General features: G+C 36.8%; 1 protein-coding gene across 1 annotated transcript in view; it reads right to left on the bottom strand.

Annotated features, from left to right (window-relative positions):
* The window catches only part of LOC118914172 (bromodomain adjacent to zinc finger domain protein 2B-like), a 244,635-nt gene that overhangs the window by 22,205 nt on the left and 195,626 nt on the right, over positions 1-26,804 (bottom strand). Inside the window, exons 8-13 of the mRNA XM_057493900.1 lie at positions 23,898-24,098; positions 10,328-10,468; positions 7,811-8,065; positions 6,652-6,866; positions 5,709-5,783; positions 4,694-4,907 (exon numbers count right to left, since the gene is read on the bottom strand). Of these exons, the coding sequence (XP_057349883.1) occupies positions 4,694-4,907; positions 5,709-5,783; positions 6,652-6,866; positions 7,811-8,065; positions 10,328-10,468; positions 23,898-24,098 (1,101 nt within the window). The remainder of the gene's footprint in view (positions 1-4,693; positions 4,908-5,708; positions 5,784-6,651; positions 6,867-7,810; positions 8,066-10,327; positions 10,469-23,897; positions 24,099-26,804) is intronic.

Below are 26,804 nucleotides of genomic sequence, written 5' to 3'. Positions count from 1 at the left end.
AGATTTAAGAGTCATGGAGTTCAGGAGAGGGTGAGATTACTTTTAGTGGGAATCTTTACCGAGAGAGGCTACATGGAAGAAGTTGTGTCTTAATTAGCTACCGAAGAATGGTTCGGATTCGATCAATCAGAGAAAGCGCAGGGCATTCCAGAAAGAGTCTGATGTATCTTGACATGAAAGGTACATGAAGAGGTAAGACAGGAGATGAGGCAAGGATGAGTTCAGGGTTAAACGATCTAGAGCTATAAATGCTTGACCATGGTCAATAACGTGATCCTTTGAGGGAGGTTAAACGTGAGAACTACGCTTACAAAGATAATACGGCAATAGTCCTAAGATGGCCTGGAGCAGGGAAAGGATGAACATTGTCAAATCTGGTTAGTATTCCACTGCAGTGACTCAAGAGGGACGGAGAATGTGGGACTTACATAGGTAAAAGAAACAGAAACGGAGAAAAGCAAATGGACGAAAGAGAGTATTACCTAATTAGAAATGTTAAGTCATGGCCACTCATGGGTATGAGGCAGAGAGGGGTGAGGGAGACAAAGGAAGTAGTAAATTATGGTAAGAGTTTAAATCTGGGAGACTGCAAAACTACTGGTACCATTCATTTGGTACCAGTGACTCACTGGAGTCATTTTGAGGGCAAAGAAGGTAAGTTATATTTTGAACACATTGAGCTTTTATAAGAAAAATAATCCCTACGATATATAATACTAACTTCGTAAGTGGTACTTTACTGGTGATTACATGAAATTTTTCATTCTAGAAAATGAATATAGGAAAACAACCACCAAATTATATGTTTTAGAGGGAAAGCATAAAGTAAAAGGCACATGTATTTTCTTTGTATCTTAGCCACGCTACTTCCTATGGGCAAACTACTGAACTCTTCTAAGACTATTTCCTTACCTGTAGATTGATAACAACATTTCCTGTAACATGGGGGCATCTGTGAGGGCCGAGGAGAACAGATCTGAAAGTAACCAGCAAACTTCCAGGCACACAGTGTGCAAACTGGTTACTTTCCCTCTTTCTGAAAATTGTATCTAGAAAATGCAGGTACCTCTTAGGTTTAAAAAAGTAAAATTTGTTTCCGGTGCTCATTTTCTAGAAGCATTTTTAAAAAGCCACACTGCCACCAACCACTCATGAGCAGGTATTTCTGGATGAGTAGTTATCTCCCCAACAAAAGGAAATGGAAAGAAGCTTTAGTATAAGCTATCATTTATCTACTTCTCATCCAGTTTAGGGGAGCAAGTTACAGAGGCATTTAGGCATACTGTTTGTGCTAACAGTAACACAAATTTCCACTTCAGGAAAGAAGTCTTAAAAGAGAACAGGCCCAATGACCCTCAAATAGATAATTACATAATTACATGTCTGTATGGTTCTAAAGTGATCTTTTGACTCGCAGGGCAAATGTTTGATAATATGCTTACACAAAAATACAATTCAAGCAACAGTAATAAAAAATACTTGCAAAAGACATCAAAGTAACTATGTATGAGTCAAATAAACTTAGTGCTGTTTCTAAGACTCTCCCTAAGATGAAAAGGAAGTAAAGTGTCTACTAAGGTTTGTTTAAAGCAAAGGAGTTTTGACTAATAGTCCTTATAATTTTAAGAGATGTGTAGAACTTAAAAGGTCAGAGAGAAAGGCAAGGAGACTAAGCACAAAGAACTCATCTCTGCCGTGGTTCTCCATGATTTCCCAACCAAAAGAGAGGCCACTGTATGTCCCTATGTGTCAAAGTTCAATCATCCACATAACCTGTTACCAGGCCAACTTGTGAAGTTAGAGCTCACGTAGGTTTCAACACAATTCTAAGGTTTAGGTATACAGACTCCATGTGCTGAAGGAATGAGGAGTGTGGAGAAGAGGGAATCATCTTTGAGACAAAGGGGGATGGACTTAGTCAAGGGCAGGACCTTCTAACAGAGAGCGATCACACGGGTCTCAACGGAAAGGCTCCCTGAAATGCATCTTCTAGGGAGTTTTAATTCCTGGCACTCTCCCCAAACTTTAATCAAGAATCTAAACCTACTTTTTGAGGAATAATGTATCTATCCTATCATTGGGCTCATTAAATAGTTAAAATTTTTAACGCAATTGATAAGTGGCTACCAGTTCTTCATCATAACAGATAACTCTAAAATCACTTAAAAGAAATGTTATTTTGACTTGTTAGGTCCTAAAATTATTATCTTAAAAAGTTTTTAAACTGTTTTCTCACATTAATAACATATACATTTGCCAGGATTTTACTCAATGAAACCCTATAATCTAACTATAATTCAATTAAAAAGTCACTTTAAATGATATATGTGGTTAAGAGACATTAATGATATTTAAATAAGTAGTAACAAATTTTAGTAGAGTTTATCTACCTTGCCCCATTGATTATTTTCTTTATATCTTCAACCCCCTCTCTTACTGACTCCCTTCAACCCGAAATCATATTTAGCCTTTCACATCTGAGTAACCCTTGGTTGTCTGTCCCCTTTAGGAACCACCTTTTCCTCTGAGGCACAATGCTTACAGAAGTCATCTCACCTCCTCACCTTCTACGGTGCTCGATCCTTCGCCACCCGGCTCCTGCTCTGACCCGACTAACGACTGTGCTGCCACTGGTCCCCAGTGACCTCTGCCTTGCCCGATCCCACAGACACTTTCGATCCTCATCACACTAGACTCCTGCTACGTTAACATTGTTTATCACTCCCTCCTTTGAAATGTTCAGTTTTCTTGATTTTTGCTACCACTACATGTGTAGAAAAGAGCTGACATTGCAGGTCTGACTGCTCTATTTGAAAGGCCCGCGTACAAGGCTGGTCCCTGGCTGGTGTCTGGGAACTTGGATTTCACAGGGTTTCCTCCCACGCTGATAGACTGGCTCACTGGAACCCAACTGTGCTAACAATGGGGTGTATACTGAACACCTGTCTTTCTCCTGGGAGTTTTATACTTGTCATAACTCATTCCTAGGAGACTTAAGCCCATCCTGTGTGACTCCACTGGGAAAAGACTCTTAACAGTGTGGATCTGGTTTCCTCTGGGCTGTGGCTCACACGCCTTTTCTCTCTGATTCTGATGTGTGTCTTCCTAGTGAGTCTCTGACTCTGGTGATGGCCTCAGAGATCCTTGAACCATTACAGACACCTCCTACCTCTACGACTGCTCCTTCTTCAACAAGAAGCCCTACGGGATCTTCTGAAATATTGACATCCCCTGGGGTTCCAACTTCAGTCTACTGCTCTGTTCCCTAAACCAAACCCCCTGTACAGAAATCACCCACCTCATGATTTTAAACTACTGTCTGTGTGAATAACTTCCAGATCTATATGTTCATGACTGAACTCATCTTTAGGCTTCAGATTCTTATATCCAACTTACTGCAGAACTGCTGCAAAGGCACCTCAACCGTAACATGTCCAAAATGAACCCACCATCGTTTCTTGTCTTCCACTATCTGATCTGCACTCCCCTCCTCCTCTATCATCTATTTATTCTGTTCCTCCTGATTTCTCTAACTCAGTTAATGGCAAGAATACCACGCAGCCTCCCAAACCAGATGGTCGGGCATCAATCCTACCCTTCCATCAACCTACCAGTTCAAATACTACTCATTCTTCTTCCTAAGTATTTACTGAAATCGTTTCCTCCTTCTTCCCAACTACCATCGGGCTCGTTTGGGACCCTACAACTCATTAAACTCTTGCAACATCTCCTGACCGACCTTCCCACCTCTGATCTTGCCCTACCCCAAATCTACTTCTATTTTCCATGGAGCTGCCATAGGGAGCCACTAAAAAAAGCAAGTGTGACTCTGTCATTCTGTCACTTACAAAGAGGAAGCAATGGCTTCCTCCTACCAAAAAAGTGTAAATCCTAGTTCACAGTTGTTGCTACGAGGCTCTCTAATAACAATGAAGCACTTGTCAGTCACTTAAGGCGCATCGTGGTTTCAGATTCCTACGTCCGTTTATGCTGTGCTTTTTGCCCGAGCACTTCTCTACGGGTTCTTCCCCAGGTTAACATTCAGCCCACCTTTTAGCCTCAGCCAGTGGGCCCAGAAAGCCTTCGTTGAGGACCTATTCCTCATAAAGGTTCAATGCCCTTCCTTTCCGCCTGCCTAGCACAGAGTAAATACCACCGGCAAAGCAGTTAACATGTAGTACATTACATTTTCTTACGGCAAATCTTCCTCAATGAGACTGCAAGTTGAGAAAGGACTTTCGGTACCTTACTCATCTTGGATCAAAAGTGCCCAGAGCGAGGCACATAATAAACTGATGATGCTTGAGAAATACATCAGTTTCACTAAATGTGACAATACTTTCAAGGCATGAAGTATTGTACACATATAAGCTAGGATTTTACCAGAATGAAAGAGGATAACTGAAATTAAGAATCTACATGGTTCTTTGAAGAACTCTCAATATGTTCTATAAAAAGAAAAACTTGCCTTTGTTTATTCAGTGTAAGCCCATCCCATGTGTGGGCAATTATTAAACCATCACAAAAAACTTTACGAGGTGATTGTTATAAATATTCAGTTTTCAGATGAAGAAACTGAGGCAAGTAAGTGTCAAAATGGAATTCAAACCCAAATCCACCTGACCCCCAAATTCTGTTTTCAGTATGTTATGTTATCTTTGTCAAGTAATAAAATCTACCTAAACTTGATTACCTCATCTTCACAGACATCGGTTTTCTTTCCTTTTCTGTCTTCCTTGTCTTCCTCCTCCTCCTCCTCCTCGTTGCCATCAGCGTCACTGTCGCCGCCCTTCCTTCTTCGCTTGCATCCTGCTGTGGGGGTGGCCGACGCGTGCTGCTCTTCTCCAAGATCGATGCCACCTGAAGTGTCTCTCTTGCCTGCTTTCTTAGCATAAATGATTCGGAGCCTTTAAAATGTAACAAAATTAGGATGTACAAGAAAACCTTCTCTTCATACATTTTAGAGAAAATAACGTGAGTTTTAAGCAAAAATGCCTTACGGTGAGTATTAAGTCAATGGCAATAAAATTAGAATTAAAGAAATTTAAGAAATATGTTTCCAGAAATTACAGAATATATTGACTTTTAAGAATTATTCTGGATCTCTCTGGAATTAGAATATATTTTAAAAATAAAACTTAGCTGAAAAAATTAACTCTAGCAATGACCAATGATAATTCCTGATCCCATGCTTTCAGACTGAAAAAATTTCTGTTCAAATTATACAAAGAAATCTCCTCTTACATAGAAATTGAGTAATTTCAGCATTATATTTCCTGGCGGGAAACTAATTAAGCTTTAATTCTGAATACATTTGGATATTTTAGACTCTATGAAAGCAAACTTTAATTAGAAAGCAATTTTTAAAAGTGGCAGTTCTAAACAGATTCTACTTATGACAAAACTAACTTGATAGCCAACAACAATCTTAGAAAACGTGATTGCTTGACTTCTTTGGAAGCAAAAATGTAAACTGACTTTTTTCTAAGTCTGAAGCATAAGATGTTCAATGACTCTAATTACAACTTTTGTCCATTGCAGACTCTCATCCTAGGTTTTATTAATTTCTTAATTCATCTTAATTAAGCTTTACCTTTTTTTATTTCTTACACATAATAAACTTTAAATTCTGTGTTTGGAATTTATGTTTTACTGGGGAATTTGTACAATGGGAAACAGTATACTAACTTTAATAAAACAGGACTTACTTGCGGAGTTTACCTTCTACCATCCATTTATCTCTCCTCAAGTTTGACATATAATCAGTGTTCCTGTCAATTTCACTGTCAATGCAAAAGTTTATTAGAAGACAGAAATTAATCCATTATGCAATATGGTAACATGGTGAGTAAACTGTTGCCATTTCTTGCTAACTAAAAGTGATGTCAGTGAGTAGCAAAAACAAGTGAAAAATTATATCAATACAGTATCACAGCTAAGAGATATACAGAAGACTTAGTATGTCCACCAATGGTAGAAATGCATGGCTCTGAAATATACAGATTGATCCTTTTCCTAGAAAGGAAAAGAAGTAAAAGTAACGATAATTAAAATATGTAAAATAATGAATAGAAAGAACAAGATGAATATGGATTTGTTCACCAAAACTTGAAATACTAGAGTGCAAAATTTACTTTGACTCTTAAATGTAAGTTTTTAAAAAGTACAATACATCAATAAACTAATATTAAATTGTTATTAGCACATAATAAAATAAAAAGCTGGATAATTCTATTAATGGCTATGAAGGAAAATCACGTAGTTATTTATCACTGAAAGATGTCAAAGAAAGAAAAAATTCCGGATTCTTGCAAAGGTGCTACCTTCTGGTGCCATGGTAAGAAAAAACTATTTTTATGTTCCTTATATGAATAATTAACAGAATTATTAAGTAAACAAAATGGTAGCAAAGAACATGCAGTAAGATCCAAATTTTCTTTTCAACAGACTGCAGTAAATACATTAAAATAGTAGTAGTAGTAGTAGTCATCTCTGAATGGTGAGGTTAAGTGTAATTTTGTTTTCTTTGTGCTACTCTGTAAACTTTGGATTTTGCATGGGTAATTTGTGTTACTTTGTCATATAAATTATTTCGATTAGACAAATTGAGAACAGGAAGGAAGCGCCAGAGAAGTCTAGGGACGGACTCACCTCACCACCCTCCTGCTGCACGCCAGCTCACTGATCAGGAAGGCCAGCGCCGAGGCTTTCTGGGCCGGAGTGTGGGCCTGAAAAGCCTTGGTCCTCAGGCTTTCAGTGAGCTCAGTCTGTCCACAACGGGCCTCCATAAAGATCTGCAAGATCTCGGAAACATTGTCTCGATTCATACCAACATTCAGCAAATGTTCTCCAAGAGCTGTTTCGGCCTATAAAAGTTTGGCATTTTTGTCAGTATTGATCCTAACCGTACAGAACATAAAAACAATTAAGATTTTTAAATGTTTTTATTATATTATCTATGTATTACTGAAAAGGGCTTAATTCACACTTGAAATGAAGTAAAGATAAAAATAGACAACAGATGATAGACAGGTATTTGAGTACTTGTGTCTTTCTATTCCTTCTTTACACCCTTGGTTAACAGGCAGGAAGGAGAGTATGTGAACTCATGAGTAGATATCATACCTTCTTTGACTATAGAAACTATCTCAAGCTTTCTAAGGCTTTATCTAGGCGTTCTATCAGTACTGGCTGCGGGAGGCCCAGGGGCACTACTGTTGTGTTTTCCAGCTCTAGAGTGTCATGGACTTTATTGTCTGGTATCCTAAATAGGAAAATGGAAGAACAAGCAACTGGTGCACCTGGAAACTTCTCTCTCCATCATATTATCTACAGCAAAGCTGACTGAAATGTGTATCTTAGCTGGAATTATGATCCATTTGAATTTCTTGAGTATCCACTGAGAGGTACAGAGTCTTAACATGCTGATCTTAGAGGTGCTGCCATTCGCCTCAATTGTTCACAGTGATTGAGAGCACACAGCATAATTTCAGAAGGCATACATAAATTTTAATTCTTTATGATTTATAAATTCTCTTTTGCTGAATATCACTTTCCTTAAGTCACTTGGTTTTGGCCAAAAGCTAGAGAAAAATAAGAGTAATCTGGGAATATCTACATTCTGTAGGCTTTATGAACCAGGTTTTCCTAGATGTGGACCATTTGCAACTGAAAGCAAATCTACACTTAACTTTGTGAGATGCGGAAAAAACTAGATCAGTGTATACACTCTTCTGCTAATATGCTAAAGCCAGTTATCAGTGCACTGAGGGTACAAATTAAAATCATTTTTTGTATTTTGTTTTTTTACCTTGTATCCTGTAATTAGACCTGGATCACACACAGCAGCTGACAGGAGCCTCACAAGCAGGTCTTGTACCTCAGCCATGCTGTCCCCTAGATTCAGCAATCCCTCTTGAAGAATACTCAGGTCTGGAACATCAGTATTCCCATTAAAGCCTAAAGCTTTACCGAAGACTCGTAAGAACTGCACCACAATGAGACAGTTTGAAAATGTACTTCCAGAGAGGACAAGTCCTGGAATACGAGGCAACTCTGGCAAAGGCTGAAAAATAAAATAAAATAAAAAACTAATTAACTAAAACGGCTATGACTTCAGATTTTCTGAAATAGAACAAGTTGCCGTCTTTCTTTGCTCTTGAATTCTGCCAGTGGTTTTCCGTCTAGACTGTGGATTCCCTGAGGGCATTTCTGCAACCCCATAGTACTAAGCACGGGATTTTGAAACCAAGCAACCATCAATAAGTTTTAGTGGAACTCAATACGAACTCAGAATTCTGAAAAAAGAACACAAATTTTAATTAACATATTGATAGAACATGGGTTCCATAACTGGAGCAACAGAAGAAGTAAGCATTTCAAAAGTACTTGGCCATGGACATACTACGTAGGGCACGTGTACTAATTTCTTCTAATGATGGAGACTGATTAATAATTCATGCTTTTTTGGTTGCTCAGAAACTACCGTGTATCTATGGGCCGATGGGAGAATGGTACCATCTTTGGCTAATTAATGCAGATAAACTATTTGGTCCACATGACCAGAACCCATGATCCTATCAAGAACCCAGTTACACTGCAACTAACAGTCTCTAGGCTTGTAGCAAAACACTAATATTGAATTTCAATACTCCCATTAGAAAGCAGCTTCTTTTGCTACTTCTCAAATGTGCTCACATAGTAACATTTTAATGACAAAACTGTAGTACCAGTTGTCATGAATATTTAAGAAGTAAATAAGGCAATAAGGCCATGAATGAGACTTAATAATAGTATTTCAAATTTTGATTAGAAAAAAATGAACTTTTACATATTTCTATTTCACTGGTCTTTGTTAAACAATGTTCCTCCACCCTGCACTTACTGAAACAACTAACCAAGGACCTTCTCTAGTGATACTGTGTGGAAACAGAACTGCGGATAATATCTGATAGCACACAAACCTTACAGGTTCCATTTGAAAACCATCTAAGTCTGAATCTTTTTTCTTGAACCATATCATACACATACCATGTGATTTAAAAAATTTATATAACAAAGCTATCAAAAGGCTTAAAAATGGACTTCTATATTTGATTTACTGCATATGGATTTAAACAGAAATAACAAATTCAAGAAAATAGAGATCTTTTAGGATTTTTCAAAAATTGCTCACTGTGAGCCTACTAAATGTGTCAACTAACCTATGTACCCTCTCTGGACATAGGAAAATTTAAACATGCAGTTTTACTAAAACTAGTGTTTATACTTTTATTTGTAGTTAAAAGCATTTGTGCTAAGTAAGAATATTATTATAACTAAATCCCCACTAGGATATTTTTGCTTTAAGTGCTTTAGAAAAAGCTGAAAAGAGACAATCACTCTTTGTATTATCAGATGAACATGGCATATAATATAGATCCTATTGACTAATTATACTATTATTGACAGTATTACAGAAATATGTATTATTGACAATTTTCTACAAATACCATCTTAACTATAGCCAAACATAATTGATTTCTTCTGATAAGTATATAAATTATGCCAGTTAACATGATTATCACGCTCTTTCCAAATTTCTACTTTTACGTATTTTAGCAACACCTGTGAAAACAACAGGAGAGAAAACACATGAGGTCCTCTCACTGGACACATTTCTTGGCTTTCAAGGTGATAAACAGTATGGACCCTGGAGTTTAACAAATTGGAGTTTGGATCCAAGGTGCCACTTATGAGTTGTGTCATCTTGGGCAAGTTCCTTCACCTCTTTGTGTCAAAGTTTCTCACTTGTAAATGGGCATAAATACCTCTTCAACAGGATTGTGGTGAGGGTTAAATGGGAGAATTCATACGTAAAAAACACTTAGCACAGTGCCTGGAAAGTAGTCAACATACTCAATGAAGTTAGCTAACAAGTCTAAAGCACTGAAGGAGGTTACAGATTATAAATCCTGATTTATTTAAATATCTAAGGGGGTTTGAGGAGAAGGTAGATCTTTCTGTATCTAAACATATAGGAAGGACCAAATGAAACAGAAATCTTATCTACTTTTATCATTCCCCCTTGTACATTTGTACAGTGTTTTTATTTCAATGAAAAAGATTGGCAGCACTCCACCACTTATATATTTAGAACTTCCATTTCCAGCGCAGGAGGTCAATAGACTTATTGGTGGCCATCAGGAGAAGCACACTGACCTAGACTTGGAAATCCACTGCTCAGCTGAAAGTGAAAGCCTTCGTACTGGCAGCTCGGGCAGACGAATGAGGTGAGAACACAGGAAAAATTAAACTTATTAAGGAAATGGTTTACATGATAACTTACCTTTTGGTCTGCTAAGCACATGTCTTCATTAGGCTTCTTTAGTTCTTTTGCAATTTCTAATTCTAATCTTCGTTGCTCTAGTTTAAGCTCTTTCTTTAATCGTTTCTCATCACGTTTTTCTTGCTTCGACCGTTCTTTTTCCTTAAAAAGAAAACCATGCCCACATAGTCTCTTTAACCATTATTATGTTTGAAAAGCCTTTAGTTAAAATTTAAAAAGTGATCTGTGTTATGTCCATGAACAGAACTGTCCAAGCAGGTTTAAGCGACGGACTTAGGACTGCATAGAAATAACTTATTTTGCTTTTCAGTATTGTCACTCTTTGATTTTCAAAATAATCTTATGACTGTATATATTTTTGTGCAGTTGATCCTTAATCAGCACAGGCTTGAACTGCATGGGTCCACTTATATGCAGGTTTAAAAAAAATACACACACTGGTAACTTTTTTGAGATCTGCAACAATTTGAAAAAACATTTTCTTTTCTCTAGCTTTATTGTGAGAATACAGCGTACAATACATACAACATAAAAAATATGGTTGATGATCTGCTTATGTTATCAGTAAGGCTTCCCAGTCAATGGTAGGCTATTATAAGTAGTTAAGTTTCTGGGGAGTCAGGTGTTATATGCAGAGTTGTTTCCTTAATGTCACATTGTTCCAAGGCCAGCTGTGTGTTCTGTGTGTGTGTGCATGTGTATTCTTGGGCATCATTTTTAACTAGTGATATGCAGTACTTTTTCCAATTAAAAAACCATACCTATAATATGGAACAGAAGGTAAGAGTGTGGTCAATTTTTAGGATAAAACGGAGATTTCCAAGAAATCTTTGAAAATAGTAGGATCTTTAAAACTTGGTGACAGGCATCCATTTTTGTTTACTAATAAAGATACTTCAAGGGAAACATGGCGTCTCTAAATTCAGTGAATTTAGTGAACTTATCCACTATTTTAATTTATTAGTCAAATTAGTCACTAATTTATTTACTGAATTTTAATGAACTGTATGGGACTAATGCAAATCCTGTGGTTCTCGTGTAAGATGACTCAAAGAACCAGTTTCAAATGGCATATATAGACAGTCACAACCTAGGCCCCCACAAGGTCAGTCTCACGTCTTACTCTCAGTGCATTCGCCAGGCCCTAGTGACACTGACACAGCTGGGTTGGGAAAAGTCTGCGTGACAGTTTGAGGCACTGCTTGGATGATGATGTGATGATGCTGCTGAAGATGGAGGAGGAGGAGGAGAAAGAGGAGAAGCAGCAACAAAGCTAAGACAGGTGTACATACAAGGTTAAAACTGACTCCCTCTGCCCCTTGTCTTCCTCACCCCAAGGGCCCTAACTCAGTCATCAGGCTGTACCTTAGTGTATGTCATCCCCGCCCTGCTTAGAATTCACAGCTCCTCCTCCTCAACACATATGCCTTTTTTTTTTTTTTTACTCTTCCCACAACTACTTCAGGCACTTTAATATTTCTTTTTTGGCTCCCACATAACATAGCATTTATTGAACTCTGGGACAATTATCTGTTTAATGTCTCTCACGTTACTGTGAACTTAGAGTGGTCAGAAGAACTAATTTATTCACCCATTTCTTAATGCACCTATTCAATTCTCAGCTGTACAATTTGCCAGGCACAGTTTTGAGGGATTTTTATCCTTTTCCCTGACTCTCATGTCTGTATCATTTCAACATTCCTCACCAACTGATCTAAATATTGTTTTTATTTCTGACTATAGTAATTATCATCTGACTCTAACGGACATATTTGGTGTGCTTTAGCATATAAAACTTATTTAAGCATGAATTAATGATTAATTCTACAAATGCCACATAAATAAAGATACGTTAACATCTGTACTAGTAGTCATTGAAAATATTCAATAGCCAGTCTTTTTCTCTACTTTTTACATTTTATATCGTGGACAAACATAATTGATGTTTTCAATTTTCATCTATACACAAACCTTGTATCCAAAAGCAGAGATAAACACATTTGTTAATAATACTCAAGTTATATTTAGGAATTTTTAAGTATCTGAAATCACAGTCATGAAACCAAATTTTAACCCCTCAAAAGACCCTCAAACAACATCCCGGTAATTAATGGTAACTCTTTTTATTATTGGTAAATAACTGATAACGTTAGGCTTTTGTTTCTATAGGCTTCACTTTTTAATATTGAAACAAAGAGAAAGTTATAATCCAAGGACATAATCATATTTCAGATGCCATTTGAAACTTATAAACAACACAAAGTAGCTTTAGGGAGATCATTCTGATCGAGAGAAACACCACACAGTACAAAGCATTATCCAACAGTTTGCATTTCTGAGTTGGGGGTCTGCTACTTAAAGAGCTAAAGACATCACAAAGAAACCCATATATAAAGAAACAAATATAAACATACAATAAAAGCACACATTATATACATTTATCTGTGCTAAACATTATTTCATATAGTCATTTTGAGTTTTTATTTTTAATATAATTGATACTGGTATACCATCGCAGCGTTTACTTAAAAAAAAAATAACATGCTGATTCAAAATGGATCAAAGACCTGAATGTAAGTCATAAAACCAAAAAACTCTTGGATAAAAACATCGGGAAAACTCTTTTGGACATAAACATGAGCGAATTCCTAGTATCTCTCAGGGCAAGGGAAACAAAAGCAAAAATGAACAAGTGGGACTATATCAAGCTGAAAAGCATATGTACAGCAAAGGACACCTTCGTTAGAAAAAAAGGAACCCTGCAGTATGGAATATATGCATGAATGACAGATCTGATAAAGGGTTGACATCCAACATATATAAAGAGCTCGTGCACCTCAACAAACAAAAAGCGAATAATCCTATTAAAAAATGTGCAGAGGAGCTGAACAGACAGTTCTCCAAAGAAGAAATTCAGATGGCCAACAGACACATGAAAAGATGCTGCACATCGCTAGTCATCAGAGAAATGCAAACTAAAACCACAATGAGATATCACCTCACACCAGTAAGGATCGCCACCATCCAAAAGACAAACAACAGGAAATGTTGGCGAGGTTGTGGAGAAAGAGGAACCCTCCTACATTGCTAGGCGGAATGTAAATTAGTTCAACCATTGTGGAAAGCAGTATGGAGGTTTCTCAGAAAGCTCAAAATAGACATAACATTTGAACCAGGAATTCCACTTCTGGGAATTTACCCTAAGAATGCAGCAGCCCAGTTTGAAAAAGACAGATGCTCCTCTATGTTTATCGCAGCACCATTTACAATAGCCAAGAAATGGAAGCAACCTAAGTGTCCATCAGTAGATGAATGGATAAAGAAGAGGTGGTACATACACACAGTGGAGTATTATTCAGCCATAAGAACAAAATTAATCCTACCATTTGCAAGAACATGGATGGATCTAGAGGGTACTATGCTCAGTGAAATAAGCCAGGCAGAAAAAGACAAGTCCCAAATGATTTCACTCGGATGTGGAGTATAAGAACAAAGAAAAACTGAGGGAACAAAACAGCAGCACAACCACAGAACCCATGAATGGACTCACAGCTACCAAAGGGAAAGGAACTGGGGAGGATGGGTGGGAAGGGAGGGATAAGGGCAGGCAAACAGAAAGGGGGCCTTATCTTTACCATGTATAATGTGGGGTGGGGGCCCGGGGAGGGCTGTGCAGTGCAGGGAAGACAAGTGGTGATTCTACAACATCTTACTATGCTGATAGACAGTGACTGGAAAGGGTTTTGTGGGGGTGACTTGGTGAAGGAGGGAGCCTAGTAAACATAATGTTCTTCATGTCATTGTGGATGAAGGATAACAAAATAAATAGAAAAAAGTAAGAACTCTGACTGTCCTCTAAATTACCTGTTCTCGTTTCTCAGCCTCCAATAACTTGGCTTTTGCAGCTTCTTCCTTCTTTATCCTCTTAGCCTGTGCATATAAAATAGGTCTCAAAGTCATGCAACAGCATTACCACAACCTGAATATGACCTTAGACTTGGAAACGGAGCTCCATGCCTCGCAAGGTTCAAACAGTATGTAACATGTATGTAGACAATTACAGATTTCCCCTCAGTTTGTTACGTTTAACATACTGATTTCATTTGTAACGTATAGATTACAATTAAGATATACAAAAAAATTCTTAAATTCGTAAGAGAATGTCAGGTTTTTTTCTTCAAACTCTGTAAAAAGTCTGAAATAATTTGAGTGTTACTTTACCTTAAAACTTAATCACAGAAAAAAATGATGTTATGGCATTTTTTGCTTTTTCTGATTTTTGAAAGTAAATTATGATCACTGTAGAAACTTTACAAAAACGGGATCGATTTTAACAATAAAGGTTAAAGGACAAATAAGTAGCATTTAAAAATGCACGTGTCTACTTTACTTGAAGTTTTGTTTGTAATACTTAAAATTTGAGATAAATCCATTACTTAAATAACATTAACTCTATTTAACGTACGGTGGTTAAATTCAAGGTTTTTTCCCTAATATAATAGAAACATAACCTTTAATGAAGCACATTATGAATATCAAGCTCATGCTATCAAATTTGAGCTTTATAATCTTACTCATTAACTAGTAGCTTCATAATTATCTAGTAGTAATTGCCAATGTACTTGAATATTTTCAATTTGGAGGGTTTTAAAATTAATTTGAAATGGGTAAGGGAATATGTGTACATGTTTTTAGAAGGGAAAAACCTGCAACTGTGAAAACCTCAGCTAACCGTATTGCTCAGGGAATAAGCCAATTTTTATGGCAACAGTTTCCTGAACAGCTAAGGGTTTGGATTATAATAATTTTCAACATTAAAAAGCTTGTTTTGGACAAAAGTACTTTGGATAATTTTGAGACATATACACGTACAGCTCAGATAGACACAGTACACTTAACATAATTTGGCTTTTTCTTGAAGACTTGAGCAGTTATTCTTGACATCAGTTACTATACACAGTTTGATAACAGAAATGCCTTTGGGCCATTGAGGTGTTGAAAATTGCTTCCTTTTTAACTACCAGATTACAGACTGTTGCTAGGCTTTGGAGTTTCTGTTTATCCTATTTTCCCTTGCTGTCTTGCAGCTATTCCTTTTGCTGTTGCCAGCATGTCCTTGAGCCCTATTCTGTCAGCCCAGTTCTGTCCGAACTCAGAAAACAAAGCTGGTTAAACTGTTTCCACATTGAACACTCCTACTTTTGTCATGTTTCATTTCTAAATGAAAAGCAGGTATGACTATAAGACTTAATGACGTTGTGAAAAGTAAGGAACATGAATTTTAGCGTATGATCTTTATGACTATATTGGCTATTGAGAGGTTTCCCCTTTCTTTTTTTTCCTTTACTTATTTCCTGGATTTTTACTATTAGGATTAGATAAACTTGCTAAGTAAGGTTCGGAGAGGTCCTTATTCTATACATTATGTTTACAGATAATTTGTGATGGACATGTTAATTTGTATGAGTGATAGAACAGACTGATAAAATTTTCATTTTTCAGACTTTAAAATACATGACTATATTACTTTAATCATATCAAATTTAAGAATTCTACCTCCAGAATTTGCTGGGCTCGAAGACCTTTTTCCATTCTCATTTGTTGTATTCTCTTAATTCTTTCCTGTAGGAGAAATTATGACAATTTTAGATAATAAGCTAAGTATCTAGGTGGAAGGTATTTAAGTAGAATCAAATAATTAAAGATATAAGTATAGATTTACCAAATGTTACCCATGCTGGATATAAATTTTAATTATTTACTTTAACATTATATATATGCCACCTGTCTTAAATTGGAATGACTTTATAAAATGTCTCAAAACAATTTTAAAATACAAATGCTAAATAAGTATATAAAAACAACATAAACCAACCTGGTTAAACTCAAGTCTTTATAAATATTTGCAAGTACAAGTAATACTCATTTGGAAATAAATATTGGATAGACAAGTAGGATAAAACAGTCTATCAGGAAATCAGGCGCCTAAGGCTGGTCCTGAGTTACTGTCACTCATTGCATGAACTTGGACAAATAGAACTACTCTTGCATAAAATAGGGGAGGCACTTGCTCTTTTTCTCACTGTCACAATTAAATTAAAAACGATTTAAAAAGTGCACAGTACATCACGATTGTACGAAGTATTAACAATTGCCATAACGTGATAAATTACATTACTTTCAATAACTACAGTAAGCCAAATACAGAAATAATTTGTAGTAACTTATAAGTGGTGCTCAAATTATCTAAATGTAATGTACTAGTTATTGTTTGAATTCAGCAACCTAAATTTTGTTAACCTTACATTCTCATTTCAAAAAATCACTCCATATGCTATAAGCACATCGTTAACAATTTTACATACATAAATCCCTTTGAAAGTCCTATATTGGCCCTGATGAGGATACAGTTTTAAAAAAATACACCTAAATTGCCCTACTTGTAAATTGCAGCTGTCCTAGGATTTTCAGAGCCAACACATTCTATACTACCAAATATTACCATACCCACCCCTACTTCCAGATGCTAGTTGTACCTTTTGAAGCAATACTTTAATACATTTTTATTTCGTTTTTTGCATTGATGTTATTGATTTCCTGCAGGGATCCACTGTAGGATAATGAGATTTCTGGAATTTCTGCTGTGATTTTAGAAGACTGATCACTTTCTATGACTTTGCTCATTGTGAACCTAGGTTTTGATTATAGCTCACAATAATAAAAATACAAGTGTATATTTTCTTTTATTTCCAAGTTTTAGAGAACGCTGCATTTGATCTGCATTTGAAATATTTATTTAGATTAGAACTTGAGACCAAAGTGTTCTCTGAATTTAATCTTTAATCATGTCTACAAAAGCCATTCATTAATCTCTTAAGCACAGAAATAGGTATAGAACCTTGGGCTTAACTCACCCAGTGTAGAGCTGTTGTTTTAGTCTGAGTGATTTATACGGATGTACATATATATACTTGGTAGTGCTTTCATTAGCAATAGCAGAGATAAACATTATTTATAAATCAGTGCAGGGGAAGGAGCCAAGATGGCGGCGTGAATAGAGCGGTGGAAATCTCCTCCAAAAACCCTATATATTTTTGAAAATACAACAAATACAACTATCCCTAAAAGTGAGACCAGAAGATACAGGACAACAGCCAGGCAACATCCACACCTGTGAGAACACAGTGCCTCCGAAGGGGGTAAGATACAAGCCGCAGCCCGGCAGGACACGAGCGTCTCTTACCCCAGCTCCTAGCGGGAGGAGAGGAGTCACAGCAGGGAGGGAGAGGGAGCCCAGGACTGCTAAATTCCCAGCCCCAGCCATAAGCACTAGGAGAGCAGACACACAGCGAGTGGCGAGCTGGATGCTAGAGAAACGGGACAGTAAAACCTGCGAGCTGCCCCCACAGCCGGAGCCCCAAGGACAGAGAAAAGCGAGTGCTTTTTGAAAGTCTTAAAGGGACAGGAGCCTCAAACTGTAGGAAACACCCCGGTGCAATCAGCCCAGTTACTGGGAATCCCGGGAAACTCGGGGCGCCCCGAACCCCTGGGTGGCAGCGCTACTCAGAGGCCCCTCACGGTGACAAACAGCCTCCCTCCCATTTCAACTCCGACGTGGGTCCGCCATAGCAGAACAGTAGTCTGAGGCCGGCCTCTCCCATGGCAGCAGGGCAGAGCTTCCTCCAAAACCGCCGGGCAAGAATAAGAAACCCAGTATGCGTGCAGCTGCCCAGCACAAGCCGCTAGGGGTCGCCGTTCTCCCAGGAGAGGAAGGCCACAAACCAGCAAGAAGGGACGACCTCCCAGCGACATACACACCAGCTCCCCAGAACTACCTCTATCGCCATGAAAAGACAGAAGAATTTGATGCAGACCAGACTAATCCAGACATCCTCCCCTGAGAAGGAACCTCGGGAGATAGACGTAACCAATCTCCCTGAAAAATAATTCAAAATAAAGGTCATAACCATGCTTATGGATCTTCAGAGAAATATGCAAGAGCTAAGGTATGAAGTCCAGAGGGAGATTACAGAAATAAAACAATCTCTGGAAGGACTTAAGAGCAGACTGGATGAGGTACAAGAAGCCTTTAATGGAATAGAAATCAGAGAACAGGAACGCAGAGAAGTTGATGCAGAGAGAGATAAAAGGATGTCCAGGAATGAAAGAATATCAAGAGAACTGCGTGGCCAAACCAAACGGAACAGTCTTCGCATTATAGGGGTACCAGAAGAAGATGAGACAGAAAAAAGGGATAGAAAGTGTCCTTGAAGAAATAATTGCTGAAACCTTCCCAGAAATGGGGGAGGAAATAGTTCCTCAGACCACAGAGCACACAGAACTCCAAAGAGGACAGCACCAAGACACATAATAACTAAAATGGCAAAGATCAAGGATGAGGATAGAGTTTTAAAGGCTGCTACAGAGAGGAAAAAGGCCACCTATGAGGAAAAACCCATCAGGCTATCATCAGACTTCTGAGCAGAAACTTTACAGGCCAGAAGAGAATGGCATGATATATTTAATGCAATGAAACAGAAGGGCCTTCAACCAGGAATACTATATCCAGCACGTTTATCATTTAATATGAAGGAGGGAGTAAACAATTCCCAGACAAGCAGAAGATGAGGGAATTTAACTCCCACAAACCACCTTTACAGGGTATTGTAGACGGACAGCTCTAGATGGCAGCACTACCAAGGCTAAACAGATGTCACTGGAGAAAATAAAATCACAGCAAAGAAAGCAGACAGACCAAATTCGAACTAAAGGCAAAAAATAGAATCAACTACACACAAAGGCAGTTAAAGGAAACACAAAAGAGCACAGAATAAAACACCCAATTTATAAAGAATGGAGGAGGAAGAATAAGAAAGGAGAGAAATAAAGAATCACCAGACAGTGTCTACAATTGCTCAATAAGCAAGTCAAGTTAGGCAGTAAGATACTGAAGAACCTAACCTTGAACCTTTGGTAACCACAAATCTAAAGCCTGCAATGCCAATAAGTACGTATCCTTCAATAATCACCGTAAATGTAAATAAACTGAATGCACCAATCAAAAGATGCAGAATAATACAATGGATAAAAAAGCAACACCCCCAGCAAAACTGAAAGTTTCTGTGATGACTGCCCTTGTACTGTTCACTATGTAACTTATTCATTATGTAAGAATTTGTTCTCCATGTAAGAACTTGTTTGTTATGCCTCAGAAGATTGGAGACTGATGAAAGTTAGGCTTGGGGTGGATTAATGATTGTGCATTGAGCATTGACTCCCCTATACAGAATTTTATTGTCGTTAACAACCATTTGATCAGTAAATATGAGAGATGCCCTCACAAAAAAAAAAAAAAAAAAAAGGACAGACTTCCAATGGTAAAATAAATAAGTAACCGGGATGTAATGTATAGCATAAGGAATATAGTCAAGATATTGTAACAGCTTGGTAGGGTGATAGCTGGAACCTCGAATTATGTATATAAATGTTCTACCACTGTGTTGTACACTTGAAACTAATGTAATGTAATACTGTGCGTCAACTACCCTTCAATAAAAAATAATTATTAAAAAAAAAAAAAAAAAAAAAAGCAAGACCCATCTATTTGCTGCTTAAAAGAGACCCACTTCAAACCCAAAAACATGCAGTGACAAAAAGTCAAGGGATGGAAAATGATATTCCATGCAAACAAAAGGGAGACAAAAGCCGGTGTGGCAGTACTAGTAGCAGACAAAATAGACTTAAAAACAAAGAAAGTCACAAGAGATAAAGAAGGGCATTACATAATGATAAAGGGGTCAGTGCAACAAGAGGATATAACCATTATAAATATATATGCACCCAACACAGCACACCAGCATATGTGAAACAAATACCAACAAAACTAAAAGGAGGAAATAGAATGCAATGCTTTCATTTTGGGAGACGTCAACACACCATTCACTTCAAAGGACAGATCCACTAGACAGAAAATAAGTAAGGACACAGAGGCAATGAAGAACACACTAGAACAGACGGAACTAATAGACATCTATAGAACTCTACATACAAGAGCAACAGGATACACATTCTTCTCAAGTGCTCGTGGAACATTCTCCAGAATAGACCAAATACTAGGCCACAAGAAGAGCCTCAGTAAATTCCAAAAGATTGAAATTCTACCAACCAACTTTTCAGACCACAAAGGAATAAAATTAGAACTAAATTGTACAAAGAAAGCAAAAAGGCCCACAAACACATGGAGGCTTAACAACATGCTCCTAAATAATCAATAGATCAACGACCATATTAATATAGAGATCAAGCAATATATGGAAACAAATGACAACAACAGCACAAAGCTCCAGCTTCTGAGGGACGCAGCAAAAGCAGTCCTAAGAGAAAAGCACATAGCAATCCAGGCATATGTAAAGAAGGAAGAACAATCCCAAATGAATAGTCTAATGTCACAATTATCGAAATTGGAAAAAGAACAAATGAGGCCTAAAGTCAGCTGGAGGAACATAATAAAGATCAATGAACAAATAAATAAAATTGAGAAGAATAAAATAGAAAAAAAAAATCAATGAAACCAAGAGCTGGTTCTTTGAAAAAATAAACAAACTAGATAAGCCTCTAGCAAGACTTATTAAGAGAAAAACAGAATCAACACACATCAACAGAATCAGAAATGAGAAAGAAAAACTCACGACAGACCCCATAGAAATACAAAGAATTATTAGAGAACACTATGAAAACCTATATGATAACAAGCTGGAAAACCTAGAAGAAATGGACAACTTCTTAGAAAAATACAACCGTCCAAGACTGACCAAGGAAGAAACACAAAATCTAAACAAACCAATTACCAGCAAAGAAATTGAAGTGGTAATCAACTACCCAGGAACAAAACCCCAGGAAGAGATGGATTTTCCTCAGAATTTTATCACACATACAGAGAAGACATAATACCCATTCTCCTTAAAGTTTTCCAAAAAATAGAAGAGGAGAGAATACTCCCAAACTCATTCTATGAAGCCAACATCACCCCAATACCAAAACCAGGCAAAGACCCCACCAAAAAAGAAAATTACAGACCAGTATCCCTGATGAACATAGATACAAAAATACTCAAAAAAATATTAGCAAACCAAATTAAAAAATACATCAAAAGGATCAAACACCATGACCAAGTGGGACTCATCCCAGGGATGCAAGGATGGTACAACATTCGAAAATCCACCAACATCATCCAACACATAAACAAGAAGGACAAAAACCACATGACCATTTCCATAGATCCTGAAAAAGCATTGGACAAAATTCAACAGCTATTCATGATAAAAACTCTCAGTAAAATCGGTATACAGGGCAAGTACCTCAACATAATGGCCATACATGATAAGCCCACAGCCAACATCATACTGAATAGCAAGAAGCTGAAAGCTTTTCCTCTGAGATCGTGAACAAAACAGGGATGCCCAACCTCCCCACTGTTATTCAACATAATACTGGAGGTCCTAGGCACGGGAGTTAGAGAAAACAAAGAAATACAAGAAATTCAAACTGGTAAAGAAGAGGTTAATCTGTCACTATATGCAGATGACATGATATTGTACATAAAAAACCATAAAGACTCCACTCAAAAACTACTAGAACAGATATCGGAATACAGCAAACTTGCAGGATACAAAATTAACACACAGAAATCTGTGGCTTTCCTATACACTAACAATGAACTAATAGAGAAATCAGGAAAACAATTCCATTCACAACTGTATCAAAAAGAATAAAATACCTAGGAATAAACCGAACCAAGGAAGTGAAAGTCCTATACCCTGAAAACTATAAGACTCTCTTAAGAGAAATTAAAGAGGACACTAGCAAATGGAAACTCATCCCATGCTCCTGGCTAGGAAGAATTAATATCGCCAAAATGGCCATCATGTCCACACCAATAAGCAGACTTGTTGCAAACCCTATCAAATTACCAACAACATTCTTCAATGAACTGCAACGAATAGTTCAAACCTTCATATGGGAACACCAAAGACCCAAAATAGCCAAGGCAATCCTGAGAAGGAAGTATAAAGTGGGGGGGATCTCACTCCCCAACTTCAAGCTCTACTACAAAGTCACAATATTCAAAAATTGGAAAACAATATGTAAGAGAAAGAAACCGTATTATTGTCGACCACCATACAAAAAAGTAAACTCAGAATGGATCACAGATCTGAATGTAAGTCATGAAACCATAAAACTCGTAAAAGAAAACATAGGCAAAACTTTCTTGTACATGAACACGAGCAACTTCTTCATGAACGTATTTACCCGGGTAAGGGAAACAAAAGCAAAAATGAACAAGTGGGACTATATCAAGCTGAAAAGCATATGTACAGCAAAGGACACCTTCATTAGAACAAAAAGGTAAACTGCAGTATGGGAGAATATATTCATAAATGACATATCTGATAAAGGGTGGACATCCAAAATATATAAAGAGCTCATGCACCTAAGGAAACAAAAAGCAAATAATCCAATTAAAAAATGACCAGAGGAGCTGAACACACAGTTCTCCAAAGAAGAAATTCAGATGGCCAACAGACACATGAAAAGATGCTCCACATCGCTAGTCATCAGAGAAATGCAAATTAAAACCACAATGAGTTATCACCTCACAACAGTAAGGATTGACACCATCCAAAACACAAAGAACAACAAATGTTGGTGAGGTTATGAAGGAAGGGGAACCCTCCTACACTGCTGGTGGGAATGTAAATTAGTTCAACCATTGTGGAAAGCAGTATGGAGGTTCCACAGAAAGCTCAAAATACAAATACCATTTGACCCAGGAAACCCACTTCTGGGAATTTACCCTAAGAATACAGCAGCCCAGTTTGAAAAAGACAGATGCACCCCTATGTTTATCGCAGCACTATTTACAATAGCCAAGAAATGGAAGCAACCTAAGTGTCATCAGTAGATGAATGGGTAAAGAAGAGGTGGTACATATGCACAGTGAAATATTATTCACCCAAAAGAAGAAAACAAATCCTTCCATTTGCAACAACATGGATGGAGCAAGAGGATATTATGCTCAGTGAAATAAGCGAGGCGGAGAAAGACAAGTGCCAAATGACTTCACTCATATGTGGAGTTTAAGAACAAAGAAAAACTGAGGGAACAAAACAGCAGCACAATCACAGAACCCAAGAATGGACTCACAGTTACCAAAGGGAAAGGGACTGGGGAGGATGGGTGGGAAGGGAGGGATGAGGGCAGGGTAAAATTAAAGGGGGCATTACGATTAGCATGTATAAGGTGGTGTGGGGGCCCGGGGAGGGCTGTGCAATGCACGGAAGACAAGTAGTGATTCTACAACTTCTTACTACACTGATGGACAGTGACTATAATAGGGTTTGTGGGGGGGACTAGGTGAAGCGGGGAGCCTAGTAAACATAATGTTATTCATGTCATTGTGGATTAAGGATAACAAAATTCATTTAAAATAAATAAATAATATTTAATCAATAAATTTCAAAAACTAAATAAATTTGAAAAACTAAAAACTCTGACTGTCCTCTACATTTACCTGTTTTCGTTTCTCAGCCTCCAAAAATTTGGCTTTTGCAGCTTCTTCCTTCTTTATCCTCTTAGCCTGTGCATATAAAATAGGTCTCAAAGTCATGCAACAGCACCACCACAACCTGAATATGACCTTACACTTGAAAATGGGGCTCCATGCCTCGCAAGGTACAATACAGTAAGTAACATGTATGTAGACAATTACAGATTTCCCCTCAGTTTGTTACGTTTAACGTACTAATTTCATTTCTAAGGTATAGATTACACTTAAGATATACAAAAAAATTCTTAAATCGTAACAGTATGCCAGCTTTTCTTCTTCAAACTCTGTAAAAATTCTGAAATAATTTGAGTGTTATTTTACCTTAAAACTTAATCACAGAACAGTGATGTTAGGTCATTTGTTGCTTGTTCTCTGATTTTTTAAAGTAAAACATCATCAGTGTAGAAAGTTTAGAAAAACGGGATTTTAACAATAAAGGTTAAAGGACAAATAGGTAACATTTAAAAATGCACGTGTATACTTTATTTGAAGTTTCTTTTGTAATACTTAAAATTTGAGATAAATCCATTACTTAAATAACTTAAATGAAAAATTAAACCCGACTTAACCTACTGTTGTTAAATTCAAGGTTTTTTTTCCCTAATATAATAGAAACATAACCTTTCGTGAAGCACATCCTGAATATCAAGCTCATGCTATCAAATTTGAGCTTTATAATCTTCAAGTCATTAACTAGTAGTTTCATAATTATCTACTAGTAATTGCCAATGTACTTTAATATTTTCAATTTGGAGGGTTTTAAAATTAATTTGAAATGGGTAAGGGAATATGTGTATATGTTTTTAGAAAAAAAAGATCTGTAACTGTGAAAACGTCAGCTAACTGCCTTGCTCAGGGAATAAGCCAACTTTTATGGCAACAGTTTCCTGAACAGCTAAGGGTTTGGGTTATAGTAATTTTCAACATTAAAAAGCTTGTTTTGGACAAAAGTACTTTGGATAATTTTGAGACATATACATGTACAGCTTAGACACAGTACACTTAACATAATTTGGCTTTTTCTTGAGGACTTGGGCAGTTATTCTTGACATCAGTTACTATACTACACAGTTTGATAACAGAAATGCCTTTGGGCCAGTAAGGTGTTGAAAATTGCTTCCTATTTAACTACCAGATTACAGACTGTTGCTAGGCTTTGGAGTTTCTGTTTATCCTATTTTCCCTTGCTGTCTTTTAGCTATTCCTTTTGCTGTTGCCAGCATGTCCTTGAGCCCTATTCCTTCAGCCCAGTTCTGCTGAACTCAGAAAACAAACATGGTTAAAATATTTCCACATATAACACTTACTTTTACTTTTGTCATGTTTTATTTCTAAATGAAAAGCAGGTATCTAACTGTAATAATGACATTTTGAAAAGTAAAGAGCGTGAGTTTTAGCATATGATCTTTATGACTATATTGGCTATTGAGAGGTTTCCCCTTTCTTTTTTTCCTTTACTTATTTCCTGGATTTTTACTATTAGGATTAGATAAACTTGCTAAGTATGGTTCAGAGAGGTCCTTATTCTATACATTATGTTTACAGATAATTTGTGATGGACATGTTAATTTGTATGAGTGAGAGAACAGACTGATAAAATTTTCATTTTTCAGACTTTAAAATACATGTCAATATTACTTTAAACATATCAAATTTAAGAATTCTACCTCTAGAATTTGCTGGGCTCGAAGTTCCTTTTCCATTCTGATTCGTTGTATTCTCTTAATTCTTTCCTATAGGAAAAATTATGACAATTTTAGATAATTAACTATCTAGGTGGAAGGTATTTAAGTGGAATCAAATAATGAAAGATGTAAGTACAGATTTACCAAAGGTTGCCCATGCTCGATATAAATTTTAATTATTTACTTTAACATTATATACATGCCACCTGTCTTAAATTGCTATGACTTTATAAAATGTCTCAAAACAATTTTAAAATACAAATGCTAAATAAGTATATAGAAACAACATAAACCAAGCTGGTTAAACTCAAGTCTTTATAAATATTTGCAAGTACAAGTAATACTCATTCGGAAATAAATATTGGACAGACAAGTAGGATAAAACAGTCTATCAGGAAATCAGGACACCTAAGGATAGTCCTGAGTTACTGTCACTCATTGCATGAACTTGAACAAATAGAACTACTCTTGCATAAAATAGGGGAGGCACTTGCTCTTTTTCTCACTGTCACAATTATATTAAAAAAGTTTTAAAAAGTGCACAGTACATCACGATTGCGTGAAGTATTAACAATTGCCGTAACATGATAAATGACATTTCTTTCAATAAATGCAGCAGGCCAAATACAGAAATAATTTGTAATACATTATTAGTGGTGCTCAAATTCTCTAAATGTCATGTACTAGCTATTGTTTGAATTCAGCAATCTAAATTTTGATAATGTGACATTTTCTTTTTAAAAAACCATTCCATATGTTTTAAGCACATCGTTCACAATTTTAAATTCATATATCCCTTTGAAAGTCCCAAATTGGCACTGATGAGGATACTTTTAAAAGAATACACCTAAATTCCGCTACTTGCAAATTGCAGTTTTCCTAGGACTTTCAGAGCCAACACATTTTATACTACTGTTTATTACAACACTAACCCCTATTTCCAATGCTAGTTGTACTTTTTGAAGCTATACTTTAACACATTTTTATTTCTTTTTTTCAATTGATGTTATTGATCCCCTGCAGGATAATGAGATTTCTGGAATTTCTGTAGTGATTTTAGAAGACCGATCACATTGTATGATTTTGCTGATTGTGATCCTAGGTTTTGAATATTATAGCTTGACTAAAATAAACATACAAGTGTATCTTTTGTTTTATTTACAAGTGTTAGAGAAGGTTGAACTGG

This window comes from Manis pentadactyla, chromosome 16, assembly GCF_030020395.1.
Source record: "Manis pentadactyla isolate mManPen7 chromosome 16, mManPen7.hap1, whole genome shotgun sequence".
Lineage (NCBI taxonomy): Eukaryota > Metazoa > Chordata > Mammalia > Pholidota > Manidae > Manis > Manis pentadactyla.
Note: the sequence above shows the minus strand (reverse complement) of the source record. Positions and strands in the feature narration are given on the sequence as shown.